General features: G+C 44.9%; 1 protein-coding gene across 1 annotated transcript; it reads left to right on the top strand.

Moving 5' to 3' along the window:
* Positions 1–1,344: 1,344 nt before the first annotated feature.
* DIPK1C (divergent protein kinase domain 1C) lies at positions 1,345–26,061 on the top strand. Its single transcript, XM_083518767.1, has 4 exons — positions 1,345–2,074; positions 12,581–13,258; positions 18,352–18,516; positions 23,541–26,061. The coding sequence occupies exons 1-4, from the start codon at positions 1,895–1,897 to the stop codon at positions 23,781–23,783; spliced, it is 1,266 nt and encodes a 421-aa protein (XP_083374893.1). The 5' UTR covers positions 1,345–1,894; the 3' UTR covers positions 23,784–26,061.
* Positions 26,062–26,401: the final 340 nt, after the last annotated feature.

The following is a 26,401-nucleotide window of genomic DNA, read 5'->3' as shown; positions in this document are numbered from 1 at the left end:
AGTGCTTGCTGTCACTGGAATGGGATTAACGCCTAAATAACTTGATAAAGATGGAATTCCAGAGCATGGCTGGAAGGCACTGTGATCTACTGATACTAAGGAGGTGTGATTCTGTAGGCTGTCCCCATGTAAGCTCGTCCAAGCTCTTGGAAGGGAAGGAAGAGTGTAACTCTCTGAATTTTACCCACTGTTACATGAGAGTAAGCCTATTTGAATATAGGAGGACATACTTCTGAGTAACTGTATGTAAGGCTGTGCTACAGTTAATGGAATTTTGTTGACCAGGAGCTGTCTATGTGACCTATTTGATGTGTCACCTCCTTTGCATTCAGAGTGAATGTTGCACTAGTAACAGCAGCAGGCAGGCAGTAGTATCCTGGATACTGTGGCCAGAGAATATCTGTAGAATAAGTGATATTGATATTAGTGAGCCGGCGTGGTTGCCATGTATGCAACCAATCACAATATTCTGGGATTATCAGTTTATGCTTCTGTAATTCCAAGGCTGTTGTTGCCCTTTTCATTTCCCAAGCCTATAATTCAAGTGGAAGACTTACATTGGCTCTATAGGATGTACAATGAATTTGAAATTCCTTCGGCAACTCTCCCCCCCCCCCCAGCACTTTGATAACCTTCTCGAAACCTCTCATTTGTGAAGACAGCCTAATATGCCCTTTGGTTTGTTTGAGCAGGATACAGTACAGCAATGCCAGCATTTCTGCCCCATAAAGGACAAATTATACTGACAAGCTTGCAACCATCTATGGTTTGCAGGTGTTAAGATAGGAAATTAATTAAGATCAGGTCATGGAGGAGAAGGGAGTGTGGCAGGAAGGGAGAAGCCATAGAATTGCAGAGCTGGGAGGGACAACAAGGGTCATCAAGTCAAGGAAGGAGATAAAAGTGAAGGAGGGCTATAGAAGGGCAAGAGGGAGGTAGAGTTATAACCTTGCAGGGGGGCCAACTTGAATTAAATATGGGGGGGGTATGCCCCGCCTTGCATAATCGATCACGTGATTCCGCACAAGCACACCTTTAAATGGCAATGCCCATCCATTTCGGAGGGGGGTCCAAGTCCCCTCAAATCTTTTATGGGGGTGGTGGTCTGAACTGGGTTGGGTCCTTTGTATCCTTGTCTTTGTAATATGGCTTTTCATGTAACTTACGACGCACATCTCATTTGGATATGTAAGTAAATTAGTATATACTACTAAAATATAGCTTATAACGGAAAGCATATCGGGGCGTCAAAGTCCCCAAGGAATAACTGAATAGGACCGACTTGCATGTGCACCTTCGAAAAGGAGAGCATTCTGGAGTCGCCCCTTTCAAAGTGTCCATCAACCATCTCGATTTTGAAAGGAACAGCGCTGCGGGAGGAAGCGCGCTGTGTCTGCCTCTCCCTCCTCGCGGGCTTCCTCCGCGTCGGCGAAAGTTTGCCGGGCGGGCGAGGAGGGGAGCCGCGCAGCTCCCGTCCGAGGGACGCGGCAGACAAAAGGGAGGCGGACCTACGTGGCTTCCCCTCGAAAGGCAGCGCGGCGGCTGCTGCTGCTGCGCCGACGACGACTGGTGGCCGCGGGCGACTGCGAGGCGGCGCGCTGGGAACCAAGCGAGGAGCGCGGCTTCCCCGGAGGTCAGATGCGCGCTGCGGGAGGCGCCCGCCGCCGGACGCGCCCGCCGCGCTCCTCCCGTGCGCTTGGCTCTTGGCTGCACGTTGCAAGCCGAGCGGGTGGTCAGGTCGCGCTGGAGACTTCGCAGGAAGCGGGGAGGCAGCCCGGGGCGCGCAAGCGTCGCTGATGGATCGCCGGGACTCTCCTGTCTGCTGCACGGGCTAAGGCGGGAATTCCCTGCAGCAGCAACAGCAGCCCGGACGGGCGGACGGAGTGTGCAAGGCATGCCCGCCTTGAAGCGCCTGCTGAGAGCCAGGCTGGGCAGGCGCTGCTCCGCCGCCTTCTGCCTCTTCTGGGCGGCGTGCGGGGCGGCAGGGGGCGCCTTCTTCTTCTTAGCGCACGGCGGCGTCCTCCTCTCCGGGCGCTGCACCGACGAGCAGAGCCACAGGATCCTGGCCAGGCTGGTAAGTGGCCGGGGGCGGCTGCGGAGGGGAGAAGGGAAGGGTAGCCCGAGGGCGAAGTCCAGGGGAGCCCCCTTCAGACCCAGCAGGAGAGACCCGTAGTCGGGGCCAGGCTGTTTTGCGCCCTAGGCGAGCCCAACTACTTGCACAGACAAAGCACACCCCCCCCGGGGGGGGGGCGAAGCTAACAACAATTGCCCAATTGTGCAGGGCTTACCTGCTCCCCTCCTCAACATTTTATTCAAGTTGGCACCCTTGGATAGAACAAAAAACAATCTGTATAAAACTGTGCCCTCTAAAGTGTGCGCCCCGGGCGCTGCCTCGTTGGCCTCATGACAGCACCCGCCCTACCGGCAGTAATGCCTTACTATCTGATCCGAGGCCGGGAAGCCGGCAGACTGGCGAGCCTGGTGGAGAGGAAGACAAGGAATCCCACCATAGGCATAGTGGCAGAGGCAGTTCTCGGTTTGCCCCTATCCTTCTCCCTGCTGAATTCTACTGGGACTCACGAGGGAGAGGAAACTGACAGGCAGGACCACTCCCTGGACTGGTTGTTAACTAAGAAGGCAGGCAGGTGAGGGCAGACCGAGGTGGCTGTGTGGCTGGGGCAGGGCCTCCTTGGCCCAAACTGACCAACCTTCATTGACTCCACTGCCGAAAACGACATAAGGCTCGGCCACACTTCTTTTTTGGTCTGAGATTTGTCAACCAGCAGAGAACCAGTTTGTTCCAATTCAGCGCTGAATGGCAGGTTTTCCCAGAGAAAGAGACAGGATGAGAAATGGCCCCCTCAGACCTGTGCCTCAGAGTCATGGGGCAAGCAGAGGAAATCTCCGACAAAATAGGGGTGGCTGAGCCTGTAGATGCACCAGTGCAGACAGATCTCACCTCTGGATGAATCCTATTTCAGAGCCAGGCGGGCTAGTAGACATCACGGGAAGGAGGTTGAGTCCTGGTGGGCAGCAGCAGCAAAAGGCCAGGTTGGATCAAAGATGTCAGGGTTAAACATTCCCCCATGACATTTTCTGGATGTCCTAACTCATGTGCCTTATAGATTGCTTTGCGGCATTTATTTCCTGTCTTCCAAGATGGCTTGTGTGGTTCTCTGCTCTCTTTTTTATCCTTGCATTAACCCAGCAAGGCAGATTAGATAGTCTCATGCTTAAACATCCTAGTTTAATAGAAATATGAACCTGCCTGCCTCTCGGGGAAGGGGTGCAGCTCAATAGCAGAGCAACTGCTTTGTATCCAGAAGGTCCAAGGTTCAATCTCCAGGTGAGACTAAGAATGAGCCCTGAAACCATAGAGAGCAGTTCCAAATAGACAATACGGAACTAAATGGAGCAATGATTCAATCTGGTATAAGGCAGCTTCCTATGTATATAGTCCAACACTCGGTCCACTACATCATGCCACTTCTCTATTGCTCGGGGGAAAGATGGAGCTCAAGGCCAACTGAACTTTGTAGGACTTCACTTCTGAATAAGTGATCATGGGATAAGCTGTAGGCATTGATTTAACAGAAGATTAAGAGTGAAACAGGAGTGTGGATGGATAAAAGACCATGAGGGGCATTAATAATAATAAAAAAGTGGGTGGAAAGCCTAATATTTTTGCAAGAATTTTGAGCGCTGTGGATACTTACTGTGGATACAAGTGCTTAATTTGTAAAATGAGAGGTGCCTGGAGTTTTTCATGATTTTTGCTTGAGAATACCTTGGTTCCAGATGTTAGGAGCTGATTGTTACAACTCAGTGGTGGGGAAGGAGGACATCTCCACATGCCGTCAGAAAATCCAGAACTCCTGGATTATATGCAGTTGGCAGGCACAACGTGAATGTAAAACAAAAACAAAAATCTTATAGATACACCTATACATCTAAATAAACTTTATTAATTTGGTTAGATGTTGTAATACTAACAGTGCAATCCCATGCATTTCTACTAAGAAGTAAGTCAAACTTAGTTCAGTGTGACTTTCTGTGAAGTAGCTGTGCTTCAAACTGCAGTGTTCTACATTCAGAAGTGCTTTTTATAAACCTATCCATTGTGTGTCAAGTACCAAGAATTGAATGTATAAATGCAAGCCTGAAGTGGTGAGACACAAAACGATACAAGGGCAAACATTACTAGAGCATTATCTAAAATCTGTGCCTTTATCAAGGTGGTTTGCATTAAAGATGTCTCTCACGATTAAAATCACACACTCAGTTTTCAAAGGAGCTATGACTTTTGGTAGAGACTAAGACACATGAACTTTCTGGGCAGCCAACCGTCTGGTACATCAACTACCGTATTTTTTCACTCTATAAGACGCACCAGACCACAAGACGCACATAGTTTTTGGAGGAGGAAAACAAGAAAAAAAATATTCTGAATCTCAGAAGCCAGAACAGCAAGAGGGATCACTGCGCAGCGAAAGCAGCAATCCCTCTTGTTGTTCTGGCTTCTGTGATAGCTGCGCAGCCTGCATTCACTCCATAAGACCACACACATTTCCCCTTACTTTTTAGGAGGGAAAAAGTGAGTCTTATAGAGCAAAAGATACGGTATGTACCAAATGTTGGAGGAAAAGGGGGGGGGAATAATCCCCACCTTTCCAATAGAGCTAATGCAACAAAAATTTCTCTTGGATTTTTCTTGGATCCATCCTTGCTTATGGATGTGCATGAGATAGCTGAGTTCAGGAGTGCTTTCTGCCAATGGTATCTGAGCCTCCAATTGTACTTGTTCCTGGAAAAAGCAGACCTAACCTCAGACATTCATACCTTACGGTTCAGTTGCATTATTCAATTTGTAGTAAGTCCAATTGCACTCAAGAGGACTTGCTTCTAGATATGTATAGGATACCTTGTTAGTCATTCCCCCCCCCCTTCAGATAGATTGCTGCAATTCACTCTACATGGGGCTGCCCTTGAAGGAAGCCTGGAATTTGGTTCTGGATGCTGCAAAATGTCTGAGGATGGCAAGATGGGCTGTGTTAGGCCATGTTAGGCAAGAGGAACTATAATGAAGCGATTAATAGGATCGTGTTAATTGCATTGACACAATCAACATAATGTGTAGCTTGGCCCAGAGTTAAGCACTTATAAATCCCATTGAAATAAATGGGATATAAAAATACTTTGGGTTGTATCCAGTGTTAGCCCTGTTTAGATTAGACCCCTTGAGATTAATGGACACAAGTAACTTAGGTTCATTCATTTTAGTGAGCTGCATTCAACTGAAGTCTTGTGCTCCCAGAAGCCAGCACAGGTCCCACCAGGGCAGCCGGACTCCTCCCTCCCTATACAACCTTTACCCATGTTACCCCCCCAAAAAAAATCTCTTTGGGAGGATTGGGACAACCTCCAGAACAGGACACAGAGCAGGAAAGGGTGATTGCTCCACCTGGCATGCAGAAATGCATGTGCCAATTAAACAGTTGCCTTAGTGCAGGGTTTCCCAAACTTGATTCTCCAGCTGTTTTTGGACTACAGCTCCCATCATCCCTAGCTAGCAGGACCAGTGGGTTTTTTTTTGGAATTGTAGACCAAAAACAGCTGGCGACCCAAGTTTGTTGAAACCCTCCCATAGTGTGATGTTAAATTCCACCAAGTGGGTCTACTTAGTTGGATACAATCCTTTGGTTTGGCTGGGTTACGTTTTCATAATTTGTAGTGCCAGTAGCATAGTAGTCTTTGTGGCAATTGTTCTAGGGAATAGCTTGTTCCACATTCACTGCTTACCGTAATTTTAAAAAATCGGGGGAAACATGTACGTCAGTAAGATGCTGTCACCATGTTATGCCACAAGGTGCCATGCCATTCCCTTACCTCCACTGTGCCATACCATAGTTAATAGATTATATAGCCAATTCTGGCTTGGTGGCCTGTAGATGATAAAGGATCATGCTTTTGAGTAAAGACTAATGAGAGCCAATGAATCCTTGATGTCATGAATTGGAGATTTGTGAAAGTATTGGCATGAAAAGCACTAGGAGACGAGCAGCCCATGCTGATGGAGTTTTGCCTGTGCTTTGGGGGGGGGGTGAGGGAAACAAGCCAGGCTGCTGATTAAGGGAATCGTCTGCTGCTTGCAAAGCATTTGCCACTGTGACTGCATCTTACACCTTTGAGGCAGCAGTTACTGTCAATTAAAGAAGACAGAGCATTCAGCTGCCAGGTCTAGCTGATAAAACGCAGTAAAAGCAGACGGGGGAAAAAGGCAATTTGTATTTTCTAGTGAGTTTTCAAGGCAACTGTGTAGGTGGGCGTTAGGCTGCTCAGCTCGAACATCTGCAGTCCATATCCATTAACTTCCCCTGATAAAATAAGAGGATTTATTATTTTAAGATAGCTGAAGGAAGGCTTGCTCTGTTTTGTCTGTGCGACAACACATATCTAGAAAGTAGGAAAGTTATTCCAACGTTTCCCTAGCTTTCAGCTGCATAGTGCATTCTTCCTGAGCATATAATATAATAAACAGAACAAGGGGCAAAATAATTTCTTGCTGGAAATCTGCTGCAGCCTATAAAATGCCCTCTCTGCCCAGTCTACACCTAGATTAAACCAGAGCACCTGTGTGTTGAGGTGAAATGTTGTGTTTGAGCTGTGACTTACAAACAGTTTTGGACCAAAATACTGTGTAAGGGATTGTCTCTCAGCTTTACAAGATGAGCATAGAGGGTTAAATAACAGGCCAAATTCCTTTATTTGCAAAGGGCTTTTGTCAAATGGGAAAGGAAGCCTAATGGAAATTAAATAATCTATTACGGTAGCAAGCTATTGATGACTATAAATTTTCCTGTGTTGTGTATAATAAACGAAGACAAATTATGTGCTTCTGCAGCCTTGCCAACTTCTTGGAAAGAGCAAGAGGATGAATTCTTTCTATCCCTTCTCTGTGGCAGGCAGCTGCAGTGCTGGATACAGAATATTTTCCATTTCCTCTGGAGCTCTGCTAGAGCTCCAAAACAATTTGGAGGTATCTGACATAGCTTTGGGAATCACATCTGCATTATTCCCTTTGGCCTGTGTCCTAACCTGGATTCCAGAAGCAGAAAAGTTATTTGCAGCCTCATCCACAAACCAGATAAGCCAGAGTGCTGCACTAGGATTTAAGCCAGTTCAATTCTATTAACTCCAAATAAACTAATTTGGTGGGGTTGGAGGGTGCCTGTAGCTCTCAAGTTGGAGTAAATTCCCTCTCATCCCTGACCATTTGCGTTGCTGGCTGGAGCTGATGGAGTCCAACCACATCTGGAAGGCCACAGAGTCCCTATTCCTGAACTAATTTGTCTTACATTCTAACAGACCAATTTAATTGGTTCCCAATTAATCCACGGGAAACTAACCTTGTGTGTTTACAGTCTAGTCCTCAGAGTGGTTGCATGATTAATTTAAGAGAGCTTTGTCATTTGCTCCTGACTCTTTGCAATCGCTGGGAAGCTTTCAGATCTGTTGTTTATTGAGCATTTATGCTGATACGTCCACATTGAACTTATGCGGCGGTTATATGACTGACACTAGATGTTTATTGAGATTCATCCTGATATGTTTGCATGGAGGCCACACAGCTAGTGAGAGTTATCCCACCCTTTGCAGTGCAGTTTCCCATCACATTTATTATAGGTTTTGCAGTTAGAAAAGTGACTAGATGATTGCACTAGAAAGGGAGGGACAATTTGTGCGAATAAGCAGGCTCCCTGGAAGCTTCCTCTTTCACAAGTAGGGGTTGGGGATCCTGTGGCCCTCCAGATGTTGTTGGACTCTAACTCCCATCAGCCACAGCCAGCATGGCCAATGGTTAGGGATGATGGGAGTTGTAGTCCAGCAACACCACATGGGGAGATGCCAAGGGAGCACCAGCTCTTACAAATATATAAAAGGGAAATGGATTGCTTTAGCGATTGGCTATAAAACGGATATTCTCAAATTTACTTCCATCTGTCATGTCGTACTGCTTGCATTAGTGAATGGCTTCAGGCAAAATCAGTGCTACTATTTAAATGCAGTTTTTTGAGTCTCTGCACACAGAAGTCTTTGCAGGCGTAAGTAAGATAGCTTTTACAATGGCGTGTGCTGCGGTACTCACATCCATTTGGTTGAGCTACAGGCTTTCGTGACCTTAGGAGAACTTGGCTCTGGAGATGAGTAAAGTATGCAAATTTCTCTCTGAAAAAGGCTGGGACGCATAGCGATTTGATACGCCCTAGCTATGATGGATGGATGGATATAACATTTCAAATGATTGTCGGTGGTGGGGATGGGGGGGAGGTGGAGATGAAGAATGAAAATAATACCTGAGCTCACAGCTGTTTGATAAAACCAACATGCCAGGCATTCAAGACAAGCTGCTTTGGGTTGTATCCCGTGAGGACCTTGTGCTGCTTGAATGCACTTCCAAAGTTGGACACTCATTTTTTTGCCAATTCAGCCCTGATGGCTGAAGAAGCCTCCACAAAACAGCAGGGCTACAGTAGGAGGTATGGTGGAATTGGTGGACACCAGGGCTTTGTGGAAGTGCTTTGTGTTAGTGCAAAGCAACATTGTGTTCAGCCTTCCTCCCCCTTTTAGAACTGTAGAGTTGGAAGGGACCCCACGGGTCATCTAATCCACATTCTTGCTCTTTGGAACTCGCTATGATGGTGGTTTTATTGCCCACCCTTCAGCCTAATGCCCAAGGTGGGTTACAATGATTTAAAACTCAGTTTCAAAACACAATTAAAACACACACATATACATAAAAAGGTAAAGGTACCCCTGCCCGTACGGGCCAGTCGTGTCCGACTCTAGGGTTGTGCGCCCATCTCACTTAAGAGGCCGGGGGCCAGCGCTGTCCGGAGACACTTCCGGGTCACGTGGCCAGCGTGACAAAGCTGCTCTGGCGAGCCAGCACCAGCGCAGCACACGGAAACGCCGTTTACCTTCCCGCTATAAAGCGGTACCTATTTATCTACTTGCACTTAAGGGTGTTTTTGAACTGCTAGGTGGGCAGGAGCTGGGACCGAAAGACGGGAGCTCACCTTGCCGCGGGGATTTGAACCGCCGACCATGCGATCGGCAAGTCCTAGGCACTGAGGTTTTACTCACAGCGCCACCCGCATCCCTACATATACATACACAATCTCAAAAAGAAAAGAAAAAAGGCTGGGTCCTGAAAGTATGCATATCACAGGTGTTGAAGGTCAGGAGTAAGAGTGCTACAAACCTACGACAGAGCATTATGATGGCCAGTTAAAAGTATATTCGAGCAACCAAAGCAAGGAAAAGGAATATCAGTTAATTTACAAAAGTTGGTATTCAAGCAAACAATCACATTGTAGCCATTTACTTGCTATTTTACGACGATAGTACCAAGGCTGATCCCTCATTTAGAAAACTTGGGGTATTGCCACCACTGGTGGTGGTGGTGCTCTTCAAGATATAGCTGACTGATCTGGTTATCAGGAAGAATATTTCACCCAGGGGAGAAACTTGGCAGAGCACGCGACAAGTTCCATTCTACTATTTGTGGCTCCCAGAAGGACTCAGGAAATGGTATAAAGCAGTGTTTCTCACTGTAGCTCCCTTCCGACCTCGTTTCCTTCCTGTGGCCCACCCCCTGTCCTACGGGTAGAAAGGTAGCTACTTAAATGTTTTGTTTGTAAACAGAACATTTTTTATATAATTTATACAAAATACAATTACATTTAAAAAATATACTTTTAAGTATTTCTCGACCAATGGGACCCTTGTGCTTCTTGACCAGAAACAAGCTTTTTTATATCCGGTTCTATTGTGTGAGGGATAACTGAAGATCTCCTCTGTCCATTTTGTTAAGGCGGTTCCTCATGAGGCTGAGTAACTCTTGCATGCAGCTATGTACCTCCTTTCGCAGTAGTGCTTGCATGAAGAAACAGCACACCCTCATAACTAACATTGCTGCAGCCATACACCTTGCCTGGGACAAACAAGATGCGGGCAGCTTAGTGTGTGCAGCAGTAGGGTGTGGAAGTGGGAGAGAGAAGGAAGCAAGAAGCGACGTTGCCACAGAGAGCGCATGGCACTGCATCCACTGAGAAGCATGGTCGTTTCTGTATTCACTCTACTCCTCTGTTTTCTGTTTTCTTTTCTCGGTCACTTTTCTGTTTTCTTCACTTCTCACTTTCCTCTGTGGCCTCCTAGTCTCATGCCATGCCCCCCCCCATTTATACGATTTTCACCTGTGGCCGCCTTGGAATATCGGGCGCGGGCAGGCAGGGGACCATATGGCCCCCAGTTAGGAAACACCAGTTTAAAGATAGCTGATAGCAGTTCCTCCATAGCACTGTTGGAACTATTTATTGGCTGTCTCATAGGAGCATGCAGGGTTTGCTTCCAAACTTGTATCTGGGAAGCTTTTGTGTGAAGGCAGCATTTCTATGCGCTGTGTGTGGAAGGGGGTGGCGAGGCATAAAAGCTGGCAGACCATCGCCATTGTTGGAGATGAGCTGAGGCAACTTGGCATCTGATAAATATAAAAACACGGGGCAGTATTCAGCTCCTGTATCCCTTTAGCACAAGGATTTCCGCTTGCACAATGGGATTCCCTCTCCCTTCCCCTGCAAGGGCCCTGCACCCTCTGCTCCAGAACATTGGGGGAACCCCTAGAATGGATTTAGGGGCTGCACAGGGGGAGAGCATTCCATTGCACAAGCAGAAATCCTTGCACTGGCAGAATGTTTCGTGAACCCTGTGCTGGATTCTACCCCTATATTCTGTACGTAATCTGTGCCATTTGGAACTGCTCCAGATTTTGCTCTCTCCATCCCTCGCATGCAGAGTCCATAGCCAATAGAATGTAAGCTGGCAGAGACCTGGGAATGGGATGAACTGGCTGGAGAAATATGAGAGAGCCTCGCGGGGCTTGCATTTTCTGGGGTCCAGCATTTCTCTCATGTGAAAATATATTGTGGGAAATTCCTGGCCTGAAGAATGGGGTGTGTGGAGGGGAAATTAACGCAGAAGTTGGTATCAAGCCACTAACTGGCTGTCTGATTTTCTTCCATCTTCCACCCTAGCCCACGTCGGTCATCTTCTCCTCCAGAGAGTTGCCTGGAATAGACTTTGCAGCTGCACTTCTGGAAGGTCTGAATGGACACAGTTATGCAGATTGCTTACACTCCTAGAAACAGAGGGATGGAAACAATTATGGCTGGAGGAAGGGACTGGCAGGGGAAATCCTGTTTATTTATTTATTTTGGTGCATTTGAGATGACCACATAACTATAGAGTCCTGATTTCTTTTTTGTCTCTTTGCTCATGAACTGCAGAATTTGCAAACCACACAAATATGTCCCATCATACCTTTTGTCAGTGGACACCAAGTGACTTACCAGCAGGTCTTGATTAAGAGACTGCCCAGCTTCGTTGTACAACAAGCATGTGGTTTTTGTTTCATTTTACAAGACCCTGCATATTTTCAGCTTGGCAGATAACAATTGCTCTAATGCCGTCACATCTTAGGATGCACAGAGGCAGATTGTAGCCCTCCATTCTGTGTGGTCACAACTCCCTGTGCATTTCAGTTGGTCCCACAAAATGTTTTCATAGCAAGTTTCTCCACCGCCGTAAGAAAACCCGTATCATAATGCCTTACAGCTGTTTATCTTTATCACTGCTTTTAATCATTGTGTAAAATTATAGGCTTTCTGGCAGCCAGTTTTATGTGTGGCAAAAAAGTTGGATGTGTCTGTGTTTTGAAGCAACAGGCTTCATATTGCTCTCTGTGATTATTTGAACCCTCAACCACCATCTGGGTGTACAGCAAAGGCTCCAGGCCCAAACCAACGAGGCACATTTTTATGTGTCTTTACACATGTGGCAGAGAGAAGGAGAAAAATGTTTCCAGAAGTACAGACCAAACTCACCCTTGGCATAGCATCCAAAGGAACCTGAACTTAGGGTGTCTCCTGACAGTATTTGGTGGGAGGGATTCAAGTGCAAACTAGAGCTTTAGAAATGGACTTTCTGCATGTAGGAAAGTGACAGGGAAATTCATTGGAAAAATTTGGGTTGAATGAATGGCTAACAGGCAGATGTCAGCCCATAGAATAATCAGAATGAACGCTCAATGAAATTCGGATATAAATTAACCAATACACAGACTTTGTGTAAGCAAATCTGGATGAATGCTCAATAAATAGGCCATCTAGAGGGAACCCTTAGAGCAAAAGTACAGAGCTTAAACAACATGAGATACAATTTACTGACCTTTGTGGGCTGTCTGTTTATGAGCTTGCTACCCTTGAAACAACAGCTAGCAAGAGTTTCCTGGGAGTTTATGACCTGACAGGTCTGTGGGAAAGATGGAACAGCAAACATGGGCAAACATCTCCCTCAAACTTTCCTGACACCTTTGCTGTGTGTTACTTTTGTCTGTGTCATGGAGAACTTGAGTATGTAAAGCTCCTGCAGGGATTTGTCCTCTTCCCCTACTCTTGATGTGACTGGAAATGGTGGCTTTCTGCTATCAATTGATTCTTTCTTTCTTTTCACATTTCTCCAGTGCCTTGACTATAGAAAAGGAGCCTTGACAGGAGACCTTTGCGAAGACTTGTGTGTGGCACAGAAGTTGATATACAAGCGCTGCCTTTATTACGACAGAGGTAAGAAGGTCATCCAAGCTGACTGGAGAGGCCGCCCAGTCATCCTGAAATCCAAAAATGAAATCTTCTCTAGCTACCACCACCTTGGCTTTCTGGAGGAAATGGAACCACAGGGTATTCCAGAGGCAGAGCTCCTCCTGATGGTCGCTTTGGAGATCAAGAATGTTCTGGGTCTAGAACTTCCTAATAACACTGTGGTGCCTTTGTGGACGAAGGGGAGGGGCCCACACTGGAAAGCGCAGCTGGCTAGCATGTGGTCCCTACTCCAACAAGAAGAATATATTTACTTCAGTGTGCTGCAAGACTTCAGTAAACATGTCCTAAGGGTCATTGGCTCCTGTGGCCACTTCTATGCTGTGGAGTACCTGACCGCTGGGCATACCTGGCAGAAAACTCTCTTTTCTGTGGAAGATGCGGTCGGCGTTTCCTTTTCTGGGATTAAAAGCAAGGCTAAGGCCATCACTGAAATTGCCATCAGCTTCCTGGATATGGTAAAACATTTTGACAATGACTTTTCTCACCGGCTTCATCTCTGTGACATCAAGCCAGAAAACTTCGCCATCCGAAGTGATCTGACGGTAAGTGAGGACCTCAATGTCATAACTGTGGTTTGGGCACATGTAGCATGCAACTCATAACCAAAGGAAATCTTCATTGATATCCCATACGCAGAGCCCTGTGTCACACAAGTGTTCCCAAATGTTGACTGGCCTTGGAAATTTGTCTGCTCGGAAACATTCATACCATTCATTTAAAGCATATGGGTTCTCCCCATGCCAAAAAAATTGCAGTTTAAGGGTGCTGGGAATTACAGCTCTGGGAGGAATAAACTACACTTCCCAGGATTCTTGAAGGTAAACCATGTACTTTAAATGAATGGTGTGGATGTGAGCCAATGACTGACTTGATGAATCTGTCACCTATTTTGTTGTCGGAAATCACTTGTCTTCTGCAAGTGGGTCCTGCATTCTTGAAAAACTGCCTCTTTTGCAACAATATGTTCTGAACAACACAACAAGATGTTTTTTGACCATACGAGCTATGTACCAAAAATCAAATAACATATAGAACAAGTGGGACTTGCAACAAAATGTTGCAGTGTGAAGTATTCCTGTTCTAGCCTTTCCCGGCATATTCTCTTCCCCCATTCTATTTTTCCCAACAGAGACTCTTAGTGTCCTATGGTCACTGAGCACACTTGATTTGTTTCCCTCCCTGTTCTTTAGTGGTCCCCCCCCCGAAGATTTGTGTGTGTGTGTGTGTGTACTTCTGCTAATTCCCAGGTTCCCAAGCTGATATATCCATCTAGCTGGTGCTGTTTTAGCTACAAAATGGCTAGAACTTCTATATCTTGGAGAGTCAAGTACTTGCCTTGAGCATCTTCTAGAAGTCTGCTGGCTTATAGAGGACATACAACACAGAGGTCAGGGGCAGAGGATGCTTTGAGAAATTTTGTTATTGATTTGATCCATTGTGAGCCTTTGGTGAATAGAAATCCAGTTCAATACTGGGCCTCAGCTGATATTTTTTGTGAAGATGGAGCATTCTATAGAAGGCTCTTCAAATCATACTCTCAGTTTAACTTGGAGCAAATTAATTTCCTCCTGTAGAGTGAAAGTAGAATATGTTCATTAACACGGCTGCCAGCAGAGCCAGTATTTATTAAGTATGCACACAGAACTTTGGACTAGAACGTGCTGTGCAAAGGTTAAGCGTGTGGTGATTTAAAGGCATAGGTGTGTTTTTACTCTCCAATTTATTTTTGTGTTTGTTCAGGTGCGTAATTAGAAGCTAGGGAATGGGTGGGAAGCAGCAAAAAAAGTGAATTATTAAGTGAAAGAGATTTTGTTTTTTAAAAAGCTCTGCTTACCATATGTTAAATCAGATTCAGCACGGTCACTATATAGCGCCACTTCATTCATTTGAGGACCTCTTCTTCCTGATCAGATTACAACAGCATCCTTCACCCATAGGGAACTGCTAGCTATTCACCAACGCCATGCCTACATGCTGCTGACAATTCTGCCCCCTGCCTGCCCACCCTGTCATGTCCCTCTTCAAGTCAGAACTGTTAGTTCACTGGCTGCCAGTTAGTGGTGGTAGCCAATGACTGCCTCCTGCTCCATGCTGTGCTAGTTGCATTGCTGGTATAGTCCTATTGATTGGACCCAGACTGTGATTCATTGCTTTGTAGGTCCGTGTCTGAGTCTGTCCCTGAGTCATAGGGCAAATCTCAGCCTTGGTGCCATCGCATCTCAAGCTTATTCATAGGGAAATGAGTGGTGGTGAAGTTAGGCTTGATAGCACTGCCAAAAAAAGTCCTGAAGAATAGTGTGGGAAAGCAACCAGTCTCATGAAAAACGTATAACTTATTCCAGCAAGTGCCAATGCCTCGCCATTTGCATTAATCTAATATACATCAGGATTTGCAGTTGGAGGGCAAACATGTAGAGATCACTCTTGATTTCTGGATACGCCTCCTGGGACTAATACCAAACTACTGATGACATCCTTGTTGCATCTTTGTTGTGTGTGTCTTTTGTTGACTGCTTTTTGGCACGCAAATTGGCCCCGAGGCCGCCCCATGCTTGGCTAGTCTGCCAGCATGAGTCTTCTGTGTGTAAGCTAATGGAATGGCTGGTATATTCTATTTCTTTTCTTCGGCAGCCTGTATAAAGCTGAGTTTCAGCCAGGCTACCTCACATACGGAAAATAAAAGGCAGGCCACACACATTAAGAAGATCTGGCCCAGTTATGTGCCTAATAACAATCCGCCAAATAAAACCCAGTAGCTGGAATTTTTTTATCAGTGGACCCACTTAAAAAATTAGGAGCTTGATGAAGTTAGAGCAAGCTGCAGAATGCTACATACTAGATATGTTTCTGATATTGCCTGCATGAACTTGCGAAAGGCCCCGGGGTGTGTCAGTCTTCTAAAGCTTTCCAATAAGTCTTCCAAAAACGCTTCGAGCTGTATTCTCCTTGAGGTCTGCTCAGAAAATGAGAGGGCCATTTCAAGTTCAGTACTTTCACCCTGTCACTCAGACAACTGTGGGTTTGAAAGCTGCCTTTTCTTCTCTCACTCCCCATTACTTTAAATGTTGTTGTTTTTCAAGTGAAAAGAGTGTCCACTGTAGAAAGTGTTGTACTGACAGCTTGGAGACTAGAATTCACAGTTCACATTATCCACAGAATGAACATGAAGTTGGCAGGCAAATATCATTAGAGGCACTATTATCAACTCCTTTTGCTTTAAGGGTTTAATCCTATACTGAAAATCTGCTGGCTGAGGGGCAACAGGATTTTGCGGCAAACCTTGTTGTGTTGGCTGAGTGCCAGGTATGCCCCTGAAACCCTCAGAACATAACAAACCCTCAGTCATAACAAACATCACCACTACCCCTCCAACTAAAGGCTTCCCAGCTTCTCAATCTATTTGCAGTTTGTGGTGTATTCTGGACAAATTTTAATCTTTTTCTCCCCCTTTAAAACTAAGAAAGGTGTGTGCAGAACAAACTGTTAATATCAATTTTGTGAAGGATGGCTATCCTTGCCCTTGATACCTGGCATAGTCTCTCCAAAGCAGAGCCCTTATTCCTTCTATTGTTTGCAAGCACACACTCACACACACATTGTCAAAAGACTTGGGTTGGTGAGGCTCACAGTTCAGCAGTAGCCCCACCTCAGCAAGTTGCAGTTGTCTACATTTCTAAAGCATTAAAACAGTTGAGGAACCCTTGGCCCTCTAGACATTGTTAGTCTACAGCTCCCATCATCCCTGACCATTGGCCAAGCCGGCTGGGGCTGATGGGAGCTCCAAGTCCAAGCACACCTGGAGGACCAGAGTTCTCCTATATCCCTGCTTTACAATTATCCCAGTTCAGAAGAGCTGCACTGATGTGTGTGTGTGTTTACTAGGGCATGTTAAATTCAGGTTCCCACTCAGCCATGAAGCTCTCACTGCGTATTCCTGGGCCACTCACAGTTTCTCCTTCCTAATCTCCCTCACAAGGTTGGTAATAAAAATGGGGTCAAAGGGTATTCTGCTTTGAGCTCCTTGGAGGAAAGGTGGACTATACATAAAATCTCTGCACAAACCTTTGCTGATCTAGAGGGTGGAAATAGCTTACTTATTTGGATTTTCAATGGTTTTCTTGTTGTTGCCCCACAGCGATGGAGAGTATCTGGGCTTGGGGAATCCTCAGCAGTTGATGCTGCTGACAATGGAGAATGTAGCATTTCAGAAATAGGTTAAATACTTGAAAAACAGACGTAATGGAGCAGTTCATGAAGCAATTTCATTTTTTCATAGAAGATATGAAAATATTTTATCTTAATAAGTTGAAAATGACCAAAAGACTAAGTTTACCTGGTGACATGGTGACTCCAGAAGACCAAAAGGATGAGGTCTGTGCTATAGATGCACCAGAAAAAGAAAGTTAAAAACCCACCCATAGTTGTCATGGGGACAGTGGAAATAGATTCACAGACAAACACCCCTAGGCAAACAAACAATAGCTGCAGCAATAGTAAATGAATGAATGAATTTATAACATGAAACTCTGCACTTGATCAGATGTTGACTTTATTTTTATTTTTTCAGCATTGCCAAGCTTTATTTTAACGTTTTTGCTCTAATGTGTTAGGAATGTAGCAGATGTAAAGCATGGAACAGCAGGAGCCAGAGGGGAAGAGAATCAGAGAAATCACCACAATTGGAAGCAAATACCATACAGTGGTGCCCCGCAAGACGAATGCCTCGCAAGACGAAAAACTCGCTAGACGAAAGGGTTTTCCGTTTTTGCGTTGCTTCGCTAGACGAATTTCCCTGTGGGCTTGCTTCGCAAGACGAAAATGTCTTGCGCTTTTTTTAAAGCCGCTTGAAGAGGTGCCGTTGCGACGGACCGTGCTTCGCAAGACGAAAAACATCGCAAGACGAAAAGACTCGCGGAATGAATTCTTTTCGTCTTGCGAGGCACCACTGTATTATTGTCTCAAGGGGGGGTAGCTGTACATCCACTAAGTCCAGCATCTAAAATTACCTAATTGCACACAATGGGTGGGCCATTTGGTCACCTGAACATAGGAAGTTCTTTTATACAAGGTCAGGCTATTTGCCCATTGAGCTAAGCCTCTTAGTTTGTTTCCTCTGACTGACAGCAGGACTCCAGGCCTTAGGGAGAGGTCTTTCTGATCCTTTTAAATGGGAGTATCAGAGATTGAACCTGAGACCTTCTGTATGCAAAGGATGTGCACTACCGCTGGGCTATGGGAAGGGTCAGCTTCCTATTGGACTGCTGCTGTTATGCCTCTGAGGGTGGGGCTTGCTAGAGCAAATGGAACAGAATTTATGTCATCACAGAAACCACTCCCCTTGTGAAGGAGAATTGACCTACCTTATTCCAAGGCTGCCATTTTTTCAGGGATCTCCAAGAAGAACTTCCCCTCCTTTCATGCCAAAGTTGTCTGTTACTCATGCAATTCTGTTTCAAGCCTTGGTGTTGCAGAGCTAATCTGTGAAAGCTCTTCCACTTGTAATTTCTAATTTTCTCTTGCATTCATCTCGGAATGCTTGAATCAGCAGTCTTTAGGGCTCAGGAACAACGAGAGCAGAAAAGTGGCAATTTGCACGGACCGTTGTCACCCTTGAATGCATTTTTCTGGTTTGCAGGTGGTGGCTATTGATGTAGACATGGCTTTCTTTGAACCGAAAATGAGAGACATCCTTGAGCAGAACTGCACAGGCGACGAAGACTGTAATTTTTTTGATTGCTTTTCAAAGTGTGACCTGAGGAGCAGAAGATGTGGAGCAGAGAGAGCCAATAACAACCTCCAAGTGAGTGGCTACGGGCTTATTTGTCTCCCTTACTGGATGCATGTCTTGACTTTAAAATACCCATGAAAGTGCAAGTTTAAAATAAATGATGCTGCGAGCGACTGTCACTTAAGGACTTATTCACACATGCATGCACACCACTCGATGACTGCAGCTCCAAGCAGTAGCTTCCATGGATGAACAAGCTTTCACAGATGTAATCAACGCAGACAGAGTTTCGCATCTTGCCGCATCATCACCTCAAGCAGAGTGTGTTTGATGAGTGACATCTAAAGTGGCAGCGTTCCATGGCTGGTACAGGATTGCTGCCAAAAATGGCACCCCCGTGGCAAATTTTGCTTACTGCCGTAACATCAAGTGATACCACATTGATGCAGCGTCACTGCTTTGTCAGGATAGCTAACTTCCAACAGCAGCCAAAGGTGTTGCATGGAGGGTAGGAAATCTCACATTGTAATGTCATTGCATCACTTGTCAAGTCCTTCTAAGTCCCTTTCACTCGTCATAGTAAAGCTGGGCAATATCTGGTTTTCAGCATTGTGATATATCATCTGCTAAGCGTCACAATATAACAATATATCACAATGTCGAAAATAAGGATGTACAATAGTAGAATCATAGAATCATAGAGTTGGAATAGACCACAAGGGCCATCGAGTCCAACCCCCTGCCAAGCAGGAAACACCATCAGAGCACTCCTGACATATGGTTGTCAAGCCTCTGCTTAAAGACCTCCAAAGGAGACTCCACAACACTCCTTGGCAGCAAATTCCACTGTAGAACAGCTCTTAGTGTCAGGAAGTTCTTCCTAATGTTTAGGTGGAATCTTCTTTCTTGTAGTTTGGATCCATTGCTCCTTGTCCGCTTCTCTGGAGCAGCAGAAAACAACCTTTCTCCCTCCTCTATGTGACATCCTTTTATATATTTGAACATGGCTATCATATCACCCCTTAACCTCCTCTTCTCCAGGCTAAACATGCCCAGCTCCCTTAGCCGTTCCTCATAAGGCATCATTTCCAGGCCTTTGACCATTTTGGTTGCCCTCCTCTGGACACGTTCCAGTTTGTCAGTGTCCTTCTTGAACTGTGGTGCCCAGAACTGTACACAGTACTCCAGGTGAGGTCTGACCAGAGCAGAATACAGTGGCACTATTACTTCCCTTGATCTAGATGCTGTACTCCTATTGATGCAGCCCATAATTGCATTGGCTTTTTTAGCTGCCGCGTCACACTGTTGGCTCATGTCAAGTTTGTGGTCAACCAAGACTCCTAGATCCTTTTCACATGTACTGCTCTCAAGCCAGGTGTCACCCATCTTGTATTTGTGCCTCTCAATTTTTTTGCCCAAGTGCAATACTTTACATTTCTCCCTGTTAAAGTTCATCTTGTTTGTTTTGGCCCAGTTCTCTAATCTGTCAAGGTCGTTTTGAAGTGTGATCCTGTCCTCTGGGGTGTTAGCCACCCCTCCCAGTTTGGTGTCATCTGCAAATTTGATCAGGATGCCCTTGAGTCCATCATCCAAGTCGTTGATAAAGATGTTGAATAAGACCGGGCCCAAGACAGAACCCTGTGGCACCCCACTAGTCACTCTTCTCCAGGATGAAGAGGAACCATTGATGAGCACCCTTTGGGTTCGGTCAGTCAGCCAGTTACAAATCCACTGAGTGGTAGCATAGCCAAGACCACATTTTACCAGCTTCTTTCCAAGAATATCATGGGGCACCTTGTCAAATGCCTTGCTGAAATCAAGGTAGGCTACATCCACTGCGTTCCCTTCATCTACCAGGCTTGTAATTCTGTCAAAAAACGAGATCAGGTTAGTCTGACATGACTTATTTTTCAGAAATCCATGCATTCCTTTCTAGGTGCTCACAGACTGTTTGCTTAATGATCTGCTCCAGAATCTTCCCTGGTATTGATGTCAGGCTGACTGGGCGATAATTATTTGGGTCCTCTCTTTCCCCCTTTTTGAAAATAGGGACAACATTTGCCCTCCTCCAGTCTGTCGGGACTTCGCCTGTTCTCCAGGAATTCTCAAAGATGACTGCCAGTGGTTCTGAGATCACATCTGCCAGTTCTTTTAATACTCTTGGATGCAGTTCATCTGGCCTTGGAGACTTGAATACATCTAAACTAGCCAAGTATTCTTGTACTATCTCCTTAGTTATTCTGGGCTGTGTTTCCTCTGCTGAAGAATTGCTCCAAATTCTTCAGGTCGGGCATTGTTTTCTTTATCGGAGAAGACTGAGGCAAAGAAGGCATTGAGGAGTTCAGCCCTTTCTGTGTCCCCTGTTTGCATTTCACCATCTTCTCCTCTGAGTGACCCCACTGTTTCTTTGTTCTTCCTTTTGCTACGGACATACCCATAAAAGCCTTTTTTGTTGCTTTTAACCTCTCTAGCAAGCCTGAGTTCATTCTGTGCTTTAGCTTTTCTGACTTTGTATCTACATGTGCTGGTTATTTGTTTGAATTCCTCTTTGGTGGTTTCCCCCCTTTTCCATTTTTTGTACACATCCTTTTTTAATCTTAACTCAGTTAAAAGTTCTTTAGATAGCCACCCTGGCTTCTTTAGGCAACTTCCATGTTTCCGTCTCATTGGTATTGCCTGAAGTTGTGCTTTTACTATCTCCCTCTTAACAAACTCCCAGCCATCATGAACTCCCTTTCCTTTTAGTATTACTGTCCATGGGATCTCACCCAGCACTTCCCTAAGTTTTATGAAGTCGGCTTTCTTAAAGTCAAGAAATTGAGTCCTAGTATGCTTGGCTGCTCCTTTCCGCTGTATAGTAAACTTCAGAAGAGCATGATCACTCGCGCCCAATGATCCTTCCACTTCTACCCCACTAACCAGGTCATCAACATTGGTTAGGACCAGATCTAAAATGGCTGTTCCTCTTGTTGCTTCTCCCACTTTCTGGACAATGAAGTTGTCTGCAAGGCCAGTGAGGAATCTGTTTGACCTTATGCTCTTGGCTGAGTTTGACATCCAACAAATATCCGGGTAATTGAAGTCCCCCATTGCTACTATCTCCCTTCCTTTTGCATGCTTGGCCATCTGTTCCAGGAAGGCATCATCTATGTCCTCCATTTGGCTTGGGGATCTATAGTAAACTCCCACAATGAGGTCTCTGTTATTCTTCTCTCCCTTAATTTTGACCCAAATGCTCTCACTTTGGCTTTGAGGTTCTAAATCTTGGATCTCTTCACAGGTATACACATCCCTGACATATAACGCCACTCCTCCTCCTTTCTTGTCTGGTCTGTTTCTCTGAAATAGATTGTATCCCTCCATTATTACATTCCAATCGTGGGACTTATCCCACCAGGTTTCAGTGATGCCTATTATGTCATATTTAGTTTGCTGTACCAAGAGCTCAAGCTCATCTTGTTTATTTCCCATGCTTTGCGCATTAGTGTACAGACATTGAAATCCATTAATCATTCCCCCGTGTCTCTTATTTAAGGATTTTTTCCTCCCACCACTAGGTCTGCGCGCTGTTTGGTTCTCAAACTTAATTCATTCCAGGAGTCTGTTTAACTCCTGAAACCATTCAAAAACCAAGGCGCGGCTTTCGATTGGCTGCAGGAGCTTCCTGCACTCAAGCGGAAGCTGCGTCGGACATTCGGCTTCCAAAAAACGTTCGCAAACCGAAACACTTACTTCCAGGTTTGCGGCGTTCAGGAACTGATTTGTTCAGGAGCCAACCCCTTTCAAGTTCCAAGGTACCACTGTAACTATGTAGAGGTGAACAGAATAATGAGCTTGCAACTGCTACTACTTAGGAGTCTAAAACTGATGCATTTTTACGTACCTTTAACATATTGTTACAACTGTTATTTTGTAGTACAAAGCAACAGGGGCAGCAGGAATCATGAGAGAAGCAATGACCAGTTTCACGGTTTTCCCCACATCACAATATTTTACATAGCACCCACACCCACATTGTGATTCATGATATGTGGCCATGTAAAATATTATGAAACCATGATCACGAGGTGGTCTTCAAACCGGTTTTGGGCGATGCATCAATACATCGCCCAGCCCTACATCATAGCTCCCGCGTTGCTCTACGCAGAAGGGGGCCCACACTGAGCAGTGGCACCCACATGAACAACACTACATGGTAGCGATGGATCCTTCACAAGTGCAGCTCTAAGTGTGCGGAGGCATAATTGCTACCTAGAACCCTGCATGACTGCGGTTCTGGATTGCATGGAAGCCTTTGCACATATCAGCTGTACAGTCAGAGGCTCCAGATGTCCACATTGTTTGTGCAGATGGTAGAGGGCTTCCTGGTGTTCCTTTGCAAAGGGGAACGATTGGGAGTGAAGAGGATTCTAAACAATTATGCCAGTGCTGCTTAGGGTGGCATTCCCATTGTAGGTGTACCATGTAGCCCAGCTGTCATCTGTGAGATCATGTGATGTATGGACTTGTGTGTGAACTGGTGACTCCAGCTATGGATGCTTTTTTGGAGTGGAAGCAAATGGGCTCTTCTACCTGTCATTCTGAATGAATTAGAAGCCTTTGTTGTCACTAGGGATGGGCAGCCTTTGTCTATCCTCTTTTATTCTTGCTGGTACTCAATCATAGGTCATAGGAAATAATAGGAAATGTATATTCCTCATGAGACCTTCCCACTCAACATGGAAAGATCAGAGGGTGATGGGGATGGGAACACGGGAGGCAGGGATGGTGTGTGTGTGTGTGTGTCCACAACACACCTTGTGTCTTCATGCATTCTGTAAATGCCAGGAGAGAGCATATACACTCCTTTTGCAAGTAAGATGACAGAGTGCACTATAGTTTGCAGTTGGTTTAATCAACCAGAGAGTGCAGGTTTCCTGCTTCCAAAGAGCCAAAAACATCAGAACTTATTACTGAACTTAGATAAATTATACGACTTAACATTAGTCCAGTCACATCAGCAAAATATATTTTGCGTGAAGATCTTAACCTTAAAGTTGGATGGGACTAAAAGATCTTGTGTGTGAATTACTGCTTCTTTCTCTCCCTTTCCATAGGTCATCTGTGAAAAAATATTCCGTCCCTGGTTTTCTCTCAATTTCATGGGATCTGCTGTCTCCTTTCCCCTCCAGCTGCAGTTACAGAAGGCAGTGCAGGATTGTGCAGAAGCCAGCACCAAGGACACTGGCCATCATCAGAGCCATTCTTCACATTCTCTTTCTGAGTTATACCATTTGCTTCGAGCTAGTCAAAAGGAACTTCAGAAATCCAGTAGCTACCCTCACCTAATTCACCAATGATTACTATTCAGGGAAGAAGGGCTTTTTGTATTTTTCTTCTTCCATTCAATAGAATTAATTTCCACTTAATGACTTCTGACTGTGCTTTTCAAAACCGTGATTTGAAGAGGTAGCGTGTTTATTATTAATACTCTTTGAAATGCAAAATCATTTTTTATTGGACTCTGTTTTTGCTTCATTCCTGAACCCATGCTGTTTCTCCCCTGCTGTTATTTTGCATTATATTGTTTATCCAAAAAGCAGCAGCACCCGTCCAAACTAATGTCTTACCCAAGGGTGGAACAACATTTAAATTTCAGATGTGCTTTGGAGATGGTGGGGCGGGGGGAGAACAGCTTTGTAAGATTAATTCAAATTTGAAAATAAAGAGGTGGGGTGGAGTGGTCACCTAATTAATGTTTTATTCAATAGAGATTATATAGACTATGATCTTTGTTAGCAAGAAAGGGAATAGATATTGGAACGAAGGATACCGTGGTTTTCTCGCTGCCTGCCACCCATCGCTATTTAAGTCAAAATAGACTAACAATGTTAGTGGTTACAATAAAACTGTTTCGCCCATTGATTACAATAAAACAGAATTAAGGCTACAAAGGTTGGGATCACAAGGCAGGGGTCAGCTACCCTGTGCCCTTCTGTTGGACTACAACCCCCATCAGCCTCAGCTAGCATGGCCAATGGACAAGGATGATGGGAGTTGTAGTTAGATTAAGCACAAAATTGGCTAAACCACGTACCTCATCCCAAGTTCAGCCTGGGCCATTACTTCACTATTTCAGTGAAACTGCAGCACTGATTGAACCAAATTAATTGGCTCTTCCACAAGAACTGCGACCAGAGTCAAGAAATATGGTACCTTGCACTTGGCTTGTCAGGTCTTAACCCAGAGTGGTGGTCTACCTTAAAATCGCTGGAAAGGTGGGACACTCAGCAGTTGTGGCTTCTTCCACCTGTTTCTTTTCAGTCTTTTTAAACCCACCCCAATTCCTCCTGCTTAGAATTATAGAGGTTAAGTCCTGCTTATTATAGTAGGTGAACAAGAGGTTTGGTAGGGTTGAAAATCCGGACAAAGTTGTTGAGCTTTTTGTGAAAAATAAAATCCATTTTTGAGCTTTTTTTACAAAATGGAAGATAGGCAAAAATGGCACTGTCGGCATGGGCTACCATGCACCCAGATTTTCCTGGACATTTGACACTGCTGCCGACTGCAGTATTCAGGATATGTCTGGAAAATTCTGGACGTATGGCAACCCTAGGTTTGGGCAGAGGAGAAGACACAGCTTCAGAAAAGCCTCTCTAATTTGGAGTTAAACCATCAAAATGAGTTTCAGCCTCCTGCATCTTAGTTAAAATTGTCTGGGACAGGAGTTCATCAGAATCCACCTGAACATCACAGAATTGCCACCACAGAATTGAACCTCTGTCCAAACAACATCAAAGGGAAGTTTGCATCATTATATTGTTCCCGAATCGCCTCAGACCTCCAGCAAACTGGAGATGGGTTCAGCAAATGCTTGTGCACAGGGTTTTAAAGAAAAATGAATGAAAGCATGCATCATGACAGTGTGGGTTGTCTGGTAGAGAAGAAGGATTGAGAACTGTGTCCCACCATGTTTAATTGTCAAGGGTAGGCACTGATTGCATATTGCACTATCATCTTGATGGCATTAATCTGTGACACAAATGAGAGTGAGAGGGGATGTCTTCGACTGTGAAGGAATATGTTGCTGACACAACAGAACAATATTAATAAACGTACAGATACTGCCTTCTAGGGAAAGAAGCACTAGGTTTTTGGACAGGCTACTGGGGAAAACCCCCAATCCTTTCATATCCCTATAATATACAGGAGGCTTCCTCAACCTCAACCCTCCAGATGTTTTGAGACTACAATTCCCATCATCCCTGACCACTGGTCCTGCTAGCTAGGGATCATGGGAGTTGTAGGCCAATCTGGAGGGCCAAGGTTGAAGAAGCCTGATATAAAAGTGCTATTTTTATGCATGCTACATCTCACATGAAGCATAGATGGAAATGCTATTGTGTCTAATTTAACTGGAATTTGGGGAGAAGAATGAAATCTGTGTGCATAGGGGTAATTCTGATTCTAAGGAACACCAGCGGCAGCATCCTAAGCACATTTAGTCAATGTCAGTCGCCCTGAGTCAAATGGGGCTTACTCAAAAGTAAGTGTGCCTAGGATTGTAGATTAAAAATATTATACTAAAAAAGAAAAACGACACTTGAGTTTTGGAATAAAATCTTCTGTTTTTCATAAGCTCGCCAGTTCTTGAGAAGATTTAATAAATGTAACTACATATGGCAAATTCCTTCAGTGCCTTGAAGCTGTAAGCTGAACAGTGTCACCTCATGGGTGTAGATTATGGCTCTGCACCACAAATTCTTTAGGTGTATTATGTCCACTCCATCTTGCCATTTGTTTAGTCCATGAGCACGGTCCTGCTAAACGATTCCTCACAAACTGTTCATTAGCAAAGCAAATTAATTATTTGTGTGTACCTGCAATACCAAACTGGAATTCACTGATTTTTTAAAAGGAATTATGCAAGTTCCAATTGTTGAAAATGTGAGCTTCATAATAGTAGAGCTCTTGGCTC

The sequence above is a fragment of the Podarcis liolepis genome, assembly GCF_965112155.1.
Source record: "Podarcis liolepis genome assembly, chromosome: 8".
NCBI lineage: Eukaryota > Metazoa > Chordata > Lepidosauria > Squamata > Lacertidae > Podarcis > Podarcis liolepis.
The sequence above is the reverse complement of the archived record's forward strand: the minus strand, read 5'-3'. Positions and strand labels throughout refer to the sequence as shown.